Source organism: Anopheles moucheti, chromosome 2 (genome assembly GCF_943734755.1).
Source record: "Anopheles moucheti chromosome 2, idAnoMoucSN_F20_07, whole genome shotgun sequence".
NCBI classification, from domain to species: Eukaryota; Metazoa; Arthropoda; class Insecta; order Diptera; family Culicidae; genus Anopheles; species Anopheles moucheti.
The window spans coordinates 89857318-89871223 of record NC_069140.1 but is presented as its reverse complement, the minus strand read 5'-3'; the positions used below and the strand labels follow the sequence as shown (position 1 = coordinate 89871223).

The 13906-nt window shown below is 43.3% G+C and overlaps 1 protein-coding gene across 1 annotated transcript in view; it reads right to left on the bottom strand.

The window, feature by feature from the left end:
- Positions 1-1002: 1002 nt before the first annotated feature.
- The window catches only part of LOC128298085 (homeobox even-skipped homolog protein 2-like), a 57879-nt gene continuing 44975 nt past the window's right edge, over positions 1003-13906 (bottom strand). Inside the window, exons 5-6 of the mRNA XM_053033817.1 lie at positions 2243-3360; positions 1003-1369 (exon numbers count right to left, since the gene is read on the bottom strand). Of these exons, the coding sequence (XP_052889777.1) occupies positions 1003-1369; positions 2243-3360 (1485 nt within the window). The remainder of the gene's footprint in view (positions 1370-2242; positions 3361-13906) is intronic.

Here is a 13906-nt window from a genome sequence, read left to right as displayed (position 1 = left end):
TCGTTCTGTTACTGAATCGTTTGATTGTGCTTATCTAATGTATGGCCGTTTGAACAGCTTCTGCATTTCAATCGTCTGTGTGTCCATTTCCAAATTATCGAACATTCTTGTCTGCAACGACATTTACCATTTTGGGATTGAAATAAATTAGTTTCTTGCTTCATTCTCTATGTACAAGCATATCTGAATATCCCGATGGTACGATCACGTTAAGAATGATCCTCTCTGCTTGCGCATCAGTGTGTGCTCCTATTCGCTTAAATGTGTATATATATTCTAGCCAACGTTTTTCCTCCCCCTCCAGACACGCACATTTACGTATTTACTGTATCACCTACGATATATATATATATATTTATATATAAGTATTTACTTCATTTGTGTGCCCAGCAAAGGGCGCGCCGCGATGCTTTGCTCGTTCCATTTAGTTAAGATTTTAGGCTCATTTCAGATGAATTGCACGTAAAAGAGGAAGAAAAATATACGTGTGTTTTACAGGCTGTGTAAACGCATTGTATAGCTTGTGTATGTACAATTGTGTATTTTCTTTGTGTTTCTGCGCGTGGCCGTTGCATCCATCGAGCAGCCGAGTGCGTGCAACCGTCTCCATTAACGTCACGATACGAACGAAAAATAAAACAATAATTTAGTAACACGAGTCTTCAATCTTACACCGATCCTACCTCGGGCAAACTGTCATACTAAAGAACCTCTCGGCGCGGAGGAAGCCGTCCACTACACTAGGCAGTTCTAGTGCTTCCCACCATCCCGGCGCTTGTTCGATTGCCCGTCTTTGGTTTAAATTTTTTTAAATACATCCTAAATAATGATCGATTCGTTTCGATTCGTTGTACTTGTTTGTTTTCTTATTGATTTTACACAAATCTGATGAGCCGTTGCGATAGGGGATGTTTTTAGTTCGAGTGTGTCTGTGTGTGATGTCCGTTGTCCCAGCTGCTGGTGGAGCGATGGAGATGGGTCGTGATCAGCTTATAAATGCTGTCAAAAAGTGCTGACGTTCGGGCTGCTGCTGGCACCTTTTACGGAGATGGCCGATCCGTTGCTGCTGTTCGCTTCGGCCCGTTGTCGATCGATTTCGAGCAGGGCCGCGGACGAAAGGGTCCCGTCGAGCGAGGACTGGGGTGGTAATGGAGGCGGTGTGCGTTGCTGCTGGGCGTGTAGGGCTGCGTGGGCTGCCACCGAACAGGTGCCATCGTACGGGGAGGCTAACGACGGCACGGAACTACCGTCGAACGCCGGATGCGTTTGAAGACCGGCGAGCGAGCGGACCTGCAGCAGTAGCCCACTGTTGAGCAACCGGGCCTGGTGTTCCTGTGCTTTCGCCCGCAGGCAAGCGATTGAGTTGTTCCTGTGGGAGACGGAAAGACGAAAGTAATGTTAGAAACACTTCGTGTCAATATTTGAGGTAAATAAAGTTAACACAAGTAACACAATATATAAATTTTAAAAATGTTTGAAAAGTTTGAGAGTTAAAAAAACAACAAGAACTACTAAATAGAAAAGAGAAGTATAAAAGAAGAGAAAATCAATGCAAACTCATTAGATACAAACTACAGTGTGCAACACAACTATACGGCCATTTGTTTGAGAATAGAAAATCAAGATAATAAGTAAGACGAAATGGAAGTTTTGTGAAGTTAAAGAAAACTTTGCTTGTAAACAATTTATACTTCATTCATAAATAAAACAGTTTGAAAAGTTAAATAAAAGATAAATAAAACAATTTGAATGTATCAATCGAGCAAACTCCTTATTTTAAATTAGGCATGAACAACAAAACATAAGTTGGTTCAGACTGACTTAACAGACTTTTGGCTCATTCAAGTCTCGACAAGCCTAACATATCTTGTCTAAAACATTTTTAAAACTTTTCAAGATACTTTAAAGTTACGTTCATGTTTGAACAACCTAACAATTAACACACTTCCAAAGTTGCAATTTAACATATGTTTAAGACAGAAAAAACTAATGTATTCTATTTTAGGCAAATATTTATAAACATCTGTCAATAAAATATTAAAATAACCTTCATTGGAGGCTGTCATATTGTACAATATGACTTAAACTTCAACGAGTAACGATTTAACGCAGGAGGCCGTATAATTATATTACGCACTGTAATAATTAGCAAACAACCAGCAAACTAATGCGCGATAGATAGAAAAAGTGGTAAGAAAACAGCATTTGGTCAATAGTTAATAGCAAAGAAATGTAAAATCACCGTATGAACGCGACTGGATCCTTGTAGTCAACCCACCTAAACGCTTCGTGGTCGTTTTCGGGGTGATAGTTGTTGTTGGTGGCCGCGTGCAGGAAGTCCGCCGTTCCACCCCCAACGCCACCACCGTCGGGCAGTCCGGGTGGAATGCCTCCCGTATGGTGCGGCCCGTGCCCATGCCCCACCGGTGACAGGTGATCGCCGGCGCCGGAAGCACCGGTCGAACCACCGCCACCACCACCACCACCACCGCCACCGGCAAGAGACGTCCCTAAGGGTGGTGATCGGGGTTGCAGCTTGATCGCGCTGCCGGTGCTGGCCGCCGTCGTCGGTTGAACCGTCGGGTGTCCGCTCGCCACCGGATGGGCTAGCGGGTGGGCGGCCAACGAGGACGGGTGAGCAGGTGGTGGATGATGCGGATGTACCGAGGCCGGTGGTGTAACGGAGGGTGAATGTGGCCGCCCACCGGTGGGCGGTGGTGACCCAAGCCCGTACCGTGACATCTTCGCCATTGCCGCCCTTGCCGAGGTGTTCGCGTGCTTCCCATTCAGCGCCGATACGCTCCCTCCGCCCGCTCCTCCACCTCCCTCTCCACCGCAGTCACCTCTGCTGCCGGTGCCACCGCTGCACCCGGACCCTTCGGACGCGATCGTCGGCGATTTGAGGGGCGAGGAGCCGAGGGTGCAGTGAAGGGCGGCCCCCGACCCGCCGCTCGTTTCGCTCGACTCCGTCCGTGTCTCTTCACGGTCACTGTTATCTTCGGAGTTTTTGAGCGTTTCGGCCGCCTCGAGCGACTTCTTGTGCATGCCTGAAGACGAAACGGATACGGACAAGTTAATGTCAGTAGGGCTGGTGTAGTTGCGATAGTAGTCGAGCATGCCGTTGGTACCGCCCGGTTCGTGCGTCTCGTCCGCCGTTGGTAACGCGGCCGACGGCCGATGCATACCTAGCAGCCACGGCGCGACGGTTTCGTTCTCTTTCGCCGACTTGAGGATCGTTTCCGGCAGCGGCAGCGAATGGCGCACCATCGCCCCGTACAGCCCGTACTCGGCCATGATCGTGCTGCGGCCCCAGCACTTTTCAGTCTTGCGCCATTTGGCTCGCCGGTTCTGAAACCACACCTGTGGAAGGAAGAACCATTTTAAGGGGGAGAGGTGGGGGGGGGGGGGGGTTGAAGAGAACAAAACAAAAAAAAACACGAAAGAAGAAAAGAGAGCAAGAAAGAGAAAGAGAGAAAGAAAACGAAACAAATTGATCGTAAAACATGTTTTTAGTAAATTGAGTGATTTTACGGAAATGTTTCATAAGTTGCTTCTTCTAGTGAGGAAAAGGAGTTTTCGGGAAGATTATTACGCAAATGGAAGCTTTTAACTCTGCAATTCTTGGGAAAGCATTTCAACAACATCAAGTGTGCCACGCTTTCTTACGAATAAACAGCAACGCGACAGACGCGCCTAGTTTTATGTGTTTTGTGGAGGAACATTCAATTAAATCACTACCCATCGTTTAGCACACAATTGACCACACCGAAAAGCGGGGCAAATGAAATCTAATTAATAGACATACGATGTATCTAACTGTCCGGAGCACGATGACCACGGTGACCGAACTTTCGCCAAAATCGATGAAGTATCCGAAACGACCCAGCAACAATTCCTAAGTGATTGGAGGGGCGCATAACACCCCTGACCTTAGTTTTCCCTTTAACCCTGGACGTGTGGGTTGCGTTGTCGATAGATTATCATTATGTTATTAATATCGACATGTTGTTACTGTTGCGGATGATTCGTTCAGCACATTGAGTGTGTGAATTGCGGTGGGGAGAACGAACGAGGATGAAACTCGAAGCAGTTCTCATTCCCGTTTTCACCAACTTCGGCAGGACGGACTTGCATCAATTGGGCGTAAGATTTAGATCAACGGCCGTGTGTGCGAAGATGCGGCCGCACAAAGCAGAGGATAAAATTCAATTAACTAATCCTCCTCGCTTTTTTGGTGGTGTATCAGTATTATCTGGTTTGATGTGATTGAATTGCCAAGAAATACTAGGTCGGTGTTTGCGAACTAGTGGGGGTCTTTATATAGAGAAAGAGATACCGGAGCCTTATAAAGGCATCTGATAGATTCAATTTAAAATTACGCGAATATTTGTAGCGATTGTTTTAGGATATTTCTGTCGAGAAGGGCATTATTTTTTATGTTGCTCTCCGGATTCAATGGAGCATTTAGTCTTAAATTGTCATTAGATACCGTCGGAATAGTAGCTAAACTGACCAAAAAAAGACTAAAACTAGAGGAAGTATTTAATGTCTTCTATAAACACCAAGAGAGATTAGCTAGACTGTAGCAACTACGTGGAATATACTTCAGGAACAAGATTTGTCTCATTCCGACACGGAGAATCAACCACTGTTCATATTGTTTTCGGGATTATTCGAAAAGATCTGGTAGAAGATGGCAGAACATAAGCTCTACAACAGAATTCCCTGGGTAAAAGGATCTCTGTTGGAATTCTAGACAAATTTTCCATGTGTGCTAGATGTTAGACGATACAGGACTCTCATGGTACTTATATACCAACAAGCAAGGTCTTCGCACTATGGACATATGGATATCCAAGATTTGAAGTCAATTTTGAAGGTTATGAAGGTGATCTTAGAACTCCGAGTTGTAGATTAACGTTAAAATTATGGTGACACTATCAGTTTACCTAATAAAGAATATCGAATGACCCAGAATTTTTTTAAAAATAGGTGATCGGTGAATTTTGGAAGTCGTCCTACACATCACACTGACTTACTCAACTGACTGAGACTGAAGTATTCTGTTCGAGTAGCTGTCGAAGAACAACGATGATGCATGTATTTTATTGAGAGAAACAAAACCAAATTGACAATTTAATGTAAGCTGGTTTTTTTTCTATTACTAAAGCATCCTTCCGTTCTGGTAGATAAACTTTAAGAAGCCATTACCCGAATAAATTCCCTCTCGCCAATGCGGTTGTGCTGCACGGTTCTTAAAACCCATCTGGATGATGTTGGTGGCCTTTACAGCGAAATTAATTCTCTCCTATACCTTGGAGAATTCCGTCGAATCCCTTCGTACCCATCCGTCAGGGAAGCTGTTAAGTCGTTGTTTGTCACGGTAAACGTTACACAACACAACCTGCCACCGATTGCGTCCGAACGGTACGACGTCCCTACTGTTGCTGTGCGCCAATCGATCCCTCTTCGGTAGAACATTTCGCAGATTAAGGTCAGCACCTAAGGAGGGGTGGAACGATGCTGATGAGGGTGATTATTATTATTCATTGACAAACTAACACCCCGGTTCCGTTTGTTGTCCGGTCGCAGCAGGTTCGATTCCCTCCATTTTCCCGGGCGCTTTTTCAATGAACCGTTAACTCCCGAACGTCCCTAAACGGGGTAAAACGGTAAGCAACTTGATCATATGGTGTCTGTTTGTACAACGCGTATCTAATCGGTCGCTTCGGTGGCATTACGGCCACAGTAAGGCTTGGAAGCGAAAGGATGATTCCCTCGCCCAGTGAACCTCACTTTCACTGTGCTCCGTACGGAATAGAAAGAAAAGGGTACGGTACACTCTCAACACCACCAAACAGAACAATTCGCCTGACGGTAAACCGACCAAAAAAAAAGTTGATCGCGGTAGCGTTGATAATGCGTTTGCACTTCATCAAACACATCGGGGCCCCGATTGTCGGGGCCCCGTGGGAATTTGGGTAACAGTAGGCGGGAAACCCGAAATGTCGGTGTGGCAGCAGGTACGGTAAATGGGCAACTTCGCGACACCCCCGCCCGGAGTGACTTACTTTAATTTAATTCCACGACAGATTTCAGATCTTGTTTATCAATTTTATAATTATCGTGTCAAGTGGATGGTGAATTGAAATGGAGGATTTGTTGCGTATTATCAAAATGCGAGTTATGGTCGGTTTCGCTAATCCTTATGTTCGGTGTAATCGATTGTCGAGCGATAAGAAGCGTATCAGTTTAAAGTTGTATTGATGCATGGGGAATTATGGTTGTTAGCTTTCATGTGTACAAAGTTTCGAATAGAGTTTTATATTATTTAATGAACAAAGTGTTTCAAAAATTAATTAAACCAGCAAACATATAATTGTTATATTAAAAAATAAGATTAAACAAACGAATTCAATATTTCATGCTATTTCAAATCATTAAGTTAGTAAATAATATTAAATAAACGGTACAGTGCGTAATAAAATTATAAGACTTTTATTTCATACATAATTCATTCAAATAATCAAGCATAAATTTGACACTTGCTGTACATTTACATATTGCTTTTGTATCAACGATACTTGTTTATACAATTAGTATAGAAATTTTAAGAATTCTTTACAAGTAATATAAAAGAAACCAAAACAAATTTTAAAAACAAACAATATTTTTCTAAAAAATCAGAATCCTAAAATCAAAAAACTGCTAAATTTTTAAATGATGTCAAAGGCACAAAAAGAAATATTTTGTTTTACGAGGATAAAACATGACATAATAATAAATATGCGAACATAAAGTGTCAAACGGTATGTTTTGTATTACATATATAGTTTCAAGCATCTATTTATATATGTAATTATGCATCTATTTAAGTTTTAGTTTTATTCTCAAGAGATAAAACATTAAAATATGTATGTGGTTGAATGTGTTTCAAATATACTTAAGATTTTCTCTCCTTATAATCGAAATTTCTGAATTTATTATTCAATTTTAGGCCAAACTTTCCGAAATAGTGCAAAGGATCGAATCTTCACAAATTTTAAGTCGATGAAGCGAAACATAAAAGTAGCAAATTGAATGCGTCATACCACCAAAAGACTACCTTCTCGCTGCTTAATGCTAGCTGAAGCGACTTTAAAAGAGATAAAATCCAATTATACACTCCGCCGATGTTGTGCCCTATGGCGTACAAAAGGGATAATAAATAGACAAACCGTGGTTCTAAGCGACCAGAGTGAACGATAGTTTAATTTGTTATAATCTGATGATAATAAGAAGCACCCAAGCACCCGGCACACAACGTTATAAATAACTAATGAATGTTTATAGCGACCGTAAATGGGTAAAAGCATCACCCACCACCATTATTGATGACATCACTTGACTCGGTCGGTCTGACGGGTGTGTCTTCTCCGGGGTGGACACCTAGTGAGTGTGCGTGTGTGTGTGTGTGGGAGAAGAAGGGATGAAAATTCAGCATCATACAGCTGGTGGAAGTAAAGTTGTAGGAGGCCATGCCGGAAGGGGAGTCAATGGTAAATAGTTGACTGAAATTATAATCGAATTATAATATCCTTCCGACGCGGTACGACGATTCCGACTCCTGCTTCGACTTTCAAAACGCGCCGTTACATTGCAAGCAACAGCAGAAAAAAACACACACATAATAAGATAATTTAATTTAGTGGCACGCAAACATTTTAATCTTTCCACTCAGTTCTTGCAGTTCCCTGATTGTAGTTGCGTTGGAAAGCAAATCTGTGAACATTGTCCACCCGACCCCGAGTATGGTCGAGAGTCCTTTTGTCGGAGAAACCATCACGGAAGATCCTTGCGGAATAGTGTCCCGTAGTGCAAACTGCGTCGGAAATACGCTACGATTCACCAAAAAAACACAAAAAACACCACCAGTAAAGACAATGGATTTAGAAGTCATCGTTCAAGCCTGTGCTGACGGTGACCTCCACCAGTGCAGTAAGCAATGCTACCCTGCCGGCGAGAGTGCTCGAAATGTGCGGCCAGGATTAGCATGAGTGCGGGCGGAATTCAATAAGCTACAAATTCCTGTCATGATTACGCATAAATTATGCGCCCGACGGTCGTACAAAAGGCGGGTGCAAAATGGGGTTTTTCGGGTTGCACCCTTTGGCTGTGTGGTGAAAGCGACGATGAAAGCGAATGGATTAACATTCTGCCAGCGTGAGCGCGCGGGCACCGGCGACGGTTAATAAAGGATCGTAAATAACAGGAATGTCAAAATGCTTGGTGGAGTTTATTAGAATGGGCAATTAATTCCGTTGTTGGGCATTGCACATTCGGATGACCTTGGGCAATGGGGAAATAATTTCAACAATGTGAAATAGGAGTTTGGATGCGAATGTGGTGGCCTTACACGTTTGCAAGGACTAAAAGCGCCAAGGACAAAACGTTCATTGGAAGGTGTTTTTAGGCAAAAAACATTATCCTGGAGTTCAAGCTGAGTACAAGCCGAAAACTGAAAATTTTATAGTTTTATACTGACTGTAGTATAACTGTAGTATGGTAAGTATACTGACCAAGAAATTTAATTCCAAATAAATTGATAAAAAATATTATTTGTTATACAAAGCTAAAAATCAACAAATATCAAAACACTAATCTATATTTATGACCCTTTCAGATATTTGAAAAATTATTCACGACAGTTTTATAATTTTTCGAGATGCTTTCTGCTATTTTACAATCAGTTTTCATTTCTTGAATTGATGTGTCAAAACGAAAATTATAATAAACACTTGTTTGAAGGTTTGTTATAAAAATCAAATAAAAACTTCAAATGATATCTCGTAAGCGGCCTCATTAGGAAATAAATAGATCATTTTAAATAAATCAGTTTTTGATGAGGTGAAAATGTTTAAAAGACCTTAAGCATAAAATTGCAACTATCATGAAAAACGGTAAAACACACTGTTTATAAATAACTTTTTTGGTTTATTCTTGGTTCTCTGGCTTTACAATTCTGATAGAAACTGCATTAATTTTGTGATTATTTTTTTCATAAGTAAAAATTTGATGAAGTATTTTTAAACTTATAAAAAAGCATTATTGTAAAGTATACAATAATAAACAAGTCATATAAATCATACAATTAAATTAATAAATGGTGAGAATAAACAAGTAACATATTCTTATAACATCCACAATCAACAAATTAGTTTAAAAATAGAGATAAAGATGATGAAGCAATAAAATCGTTATTGAAGTTCCTTAAACTAGCAATACCAAGAACGTGAAACATTCATGATTGTGGAAAATTCAACAAGACTAAGCAAAACTAGTGGCAGGCAGTGTATGCCTTATTGGATTATAACAAACAGTGTATTAAATGCAGCAGACCGTCAAAAACGGCCCTGTTTTCCATTGATCCTAATCGTAAGACGCACGCGGTTTCCTTTTGTTTTCCCTTTTGTTACATTCTCGTCCAACTGCCGCAACTGTGCCTATCTTGACACTCGGTGTTTGCAATCATCATTTTGCCTCAGCCATCATCAGCGGTCGCGCATGCAAAACAGTTCACATCGTACATCGTTTGCACCGTTTGCACCGTGTAATCAAAAATAAAGAAGAAGGTTTCATCGCGTCTATCCACCCGACAAACCCGGGCCAACTGCGGTGGTTTCAGCACCCCCAAAACGGCTCAATCATCGTGCGGGGCGCAACTGGGAGCACCGCTGGCGGCCATCCATCACCGCCGGTTGGGTATGGAAACTGAAAGTCAGACAATTAGTCAACTCGGCAGACGAGTTTCACGCAGCCCATAATTAAGCGCCTTATGTGTTATCCTCCCGTACCGGCCAGTGCGCTTTATTACGCTTCGCCCGGTGGAATCGGTAGAATCGGCACAAGTCTCCCTGCCTTGGGTGAGGGTGGGCATCCTTTCACTGATCCCGCGCAAAAGTTGTTATTATCCACTTATTGATTTGTCCGGCACTGCTTGTACCAGGCCACTCTCCAGCGCTCATTTTAACCCTCGTCCGCACTCAACACGAACACACAGGGCTTTTGTGCGGAGGATTATGTGCGGCTCATAATCTGTCCCGCAACGGCCTCAACCGGCAGGACCTGTAATCGGAGTACCAAATTAAATTTATAACAGATTATTTTTTCATTAGTGCCGTGCGGGAAAATGAGCGATCAGTGACGGAAAACTGCTGACAGTGGGCTCATTGTGCTCGAAATGTCATCAGCTATTCGCCCGGAACATGTTCCATGTTAATGCGCACAAGACATTTACACTTACCTTCTGTAGTGAGCCCACTTTTCCCCCTTTTTTCATTAGTCTTTAGCAGGTCTTGCTCGAGTCCTAAAATATGCTTGTTGCGTATTGAGTTTGTTCTTTATTGAGCAACTTATTAAAATTAACATGAGGGATAATAAACCAGAAGTAGTAGAAAAAGGAAAGACTTGTTAGCGAGGAATCCGACGTCGATGTCTACTAGACGATGACGATCTAACGTATTAGTTCAACTTATCCAAGTGTCAATGTCTCATTGACACTTACTCAAGGTTGATACATAACACTCCTCCCTTCTTAGAGACACACTACGGCGAGTATCGTGAAGGCGGGTTGCGTTGTCTTGTTGAACGACGAACGGCTATTGGCGTATCACTGGTTCGGATCGGACTTCCTGTCGGGGTGCCATACGGTAAATCGGATGCCGTGGATGAATCTGATAAATCGAGTGACACTGACTCTGTACGCGGGGACTCAGAGCCCAGAGATGTCGGTGGAGAATCAGCTGTCCCGTAGTAGCGTCTGCGACGATGTACCTCAGGCGTTTGAGGCGGTTCGTGTACAGTACGTTGTTTAACCATCCTGTTGTTGTCTTGTGCTGGTCGTATCTGATCTACGTGGCGTTTCATGAGGTTACCTTCGCAATCGATGGAGTAGTGAAGATCGCCCAAACGAGTTACCACTGATCCTCGGATCCACTTATCCATTCTTGGATTGCCCGAGAGGCAATAGACGAGTTGCCCTGGCTCGAATGTACGATAGGTTGGCTGGAAAGCGACTCGTTGCTTCTCTGCTGTTCTTCTCTGGATATCTTGTGGACGGACCAAATCGAGACGTGAACGGATGTTGCGTCCCAGGAAGAGTTTCGCTGGAGGTTCGTCGGTTTCACTGTGCGGACTTTTGCGGTATTGGAGCAGGAATTTGTTAAGATTAGCTTGCAGTGTGGTGCTTGAGGAATGCATAGCCCTCAGAGCTCGCTTAACAGTCTGTACGTACCGCTCTGCTTGGCCATTGGTTGCCGGATGATATGGTGCGGAACGTTTGTGAAATTTGACACCGCTACGTTGGAGAAATGCGCTAAACTCTTCAGCAGTGAATTGCGGTCCATTGTCTGTCACTACAGTGAGAGGTGCTCCGTAGGATGCGAATAGTTCATCAAGTATCTTTATCGTTGCTTCAGTTGTAGTTGAGTGAGTCACTTTCACCTCAACCCACTTGCTATATGCGTCAACGATGATCAGCAACATTGCGCCTGCGACGGGTCCAGCATAATCGATATGCACACGCTCCCAGGGACTGGATGGGTACTCCCAGTGGTGTTGGTTAAACTTAGGAGGTGCTGCTGCTGTCTGTGCGCATTCATGGCAGGCTTTGACCAGCTGTTCGATGTCTTTGTCAATCCCTGGCCAGTAAACATATGATCGTGCGAGCGACTTCATTTTCACCATTCCGATATGTGCTGCGTGAAGGTCTTGAAGTATTGCCGGACGGAGGATATCGGGAATGACTACTCTGTGTTCATACAGCAAGCAATTGGCGACCATGGTGTACTTTGCTTCGGGTGATTTATATCCGCATTGTGATAAGTTACGTCCCATTTCGAGTTCTATCAGGATTTTTCCTAACTTCTCATCTTTTCGCGTTTCTCGTGCGATTTGTTCGGCTTTAATGGGTAGCTGTTGGATTTGGTTAAGCATAAAGCCTTCGAAATCATCTTGATCGTCATTCCCTCCCCTGCGAAGAGAAAGACTGTGGACATCACAATATTTTGCAAAACTAGGTATGCGGGAACAATAGTCGGCATTTTTGTTTGCGTTTGTCGAGCGGTACACCACATCGAAGTTAAAGTGCGCTAAGTAGTCTGCGTAATTTGCCATGCGACTTATGCAAAGTGTTGGCAGCGACTTTTCGGGATGCAGTATCTGCGTCAACGGTTTGTGGTCTGTTATGAGGGTGAATTTCCGAGCATATAAATAGTTGAAAAACTTTTTCACGGCCCATACTATTGCAAGAGCTTCTTTATCGATAACTGGATATCGTTGCTCCGTTGCTGACATGGTATAGCTTGCGTACGCTATGGGTCGTTCTGTCCCGTTACTTAGCCGGTGAGAAAGTACTGCTCCGAGACCAGTCTTACTTGCGTCCGTTGCCAATATTAGGGGTAGTGTTGGGTCGTACTGCATAAGGACTTGCGGTGAAACTAGGATGCTTTTGATATTGTGGTAGGCTTTTTCTGCTTCTGGTGTCCACTGGAAAGACTCGGCTGACAGCATTTCGCGTAAAGCTTTGGCTCTTGTCGATAGATCGGGTATAAACGCGGCATAATATGTAGCTTTACCTAAAAATAGCTGCAGTTCTTCGGGAGTAGACGGTTGTGGTGCATCTCGAATCGTTTCGATGTGTTTCGTGGATTTGTGAAGACCTTCGCGATCAATACGGTGCCCTAAGCACTCGAGGGATGATGTAGCAAAGACACACTTCGATCTATTCAGTTTCAAACCGCTTTCTTTGATTCTGCCTAGAATGTTCGTTAAAGCTTGAAGAAGCTCTTCGAAATCTTTTGCGAAGACGATAATGTCGTCATAGAAGCTTACGACGTTTGTAAGTCCTAGTAGAATTTCTTCCATACGACGCTGCCAGATAGCTGGTATGTTGGCGGCACCGTATACAGCTCTGGTTGGTCGAATAAGCCCATGCGTTGTTGTGTTCAGAGTTAAAACATGGCGGAACTGTTCGTCTATCGGAAGGTGTGTATACGCGTCGGTGACGTCTAGATGACAAAAGAGAGAAGCTCCTTTCATTCGGTTAAAAATATTCTCTATTCGTGGAATCGGGTGCTCATCTATAATCATAAGTGGGTTTACCGTGGGCTTATAGTTACCAGTTATTCGCAGCTTACCATTTTTCTTCACTACTACGTGTGTCGGCGATGCCCATTCCGAATACTCGACCTTTTCGTAAAACCCTGATCTTATTTTTTTGTCAATCTCCTCAGCATATCGTTCTCTTAACGCGTGAGGGACGTCGCGTGCTTTGGCAAACACTGGGGTTGTGTTTTCCCGCAAATGTACTTTTGCTGGAGGTCCTATCAGCTTACCTGCAGAGTCGTTGAAAACATTAGCGAAGCTGTCTAACAATTTCGTCAGCTGCATTTCACGTTCTGGATTCAATGCATTATCGGTCACTGAGTGTATGGATGTATGTTCCGAGAACATATTATTTAAATCGATTTGATCTACAAAGTGTGAGATCCATTCTCGCCCCATGAGTGTCTCGTATACTCCGGATACTACATAGAGTTTCTCCTTGCGTGTGACTGTTCCAATCGTTACGTTTACCCACGTACGACCGATGCAGTTAACCTGATGCCCGGTGTAACTGGAAAATCGTCTATCGCTTGGCTGTAAAATCACGTGTGGTTTCATTGCCCGTAAGGTGTTTTCTGCTATAATAGCACAAGGTGCGCCCGTATCCAGTTCCATTTTGAGTGAATTACCGTCGATCTTAACGTCTATCATTTTCTTCTCACTCGACGGGATGTGATGGATATGATTGAGTCGTTGCACTTGGTCAATACCACTGGACGGTGAGGGATAATTTTGCGACAAACGGTTATGGTTAAACTTACCA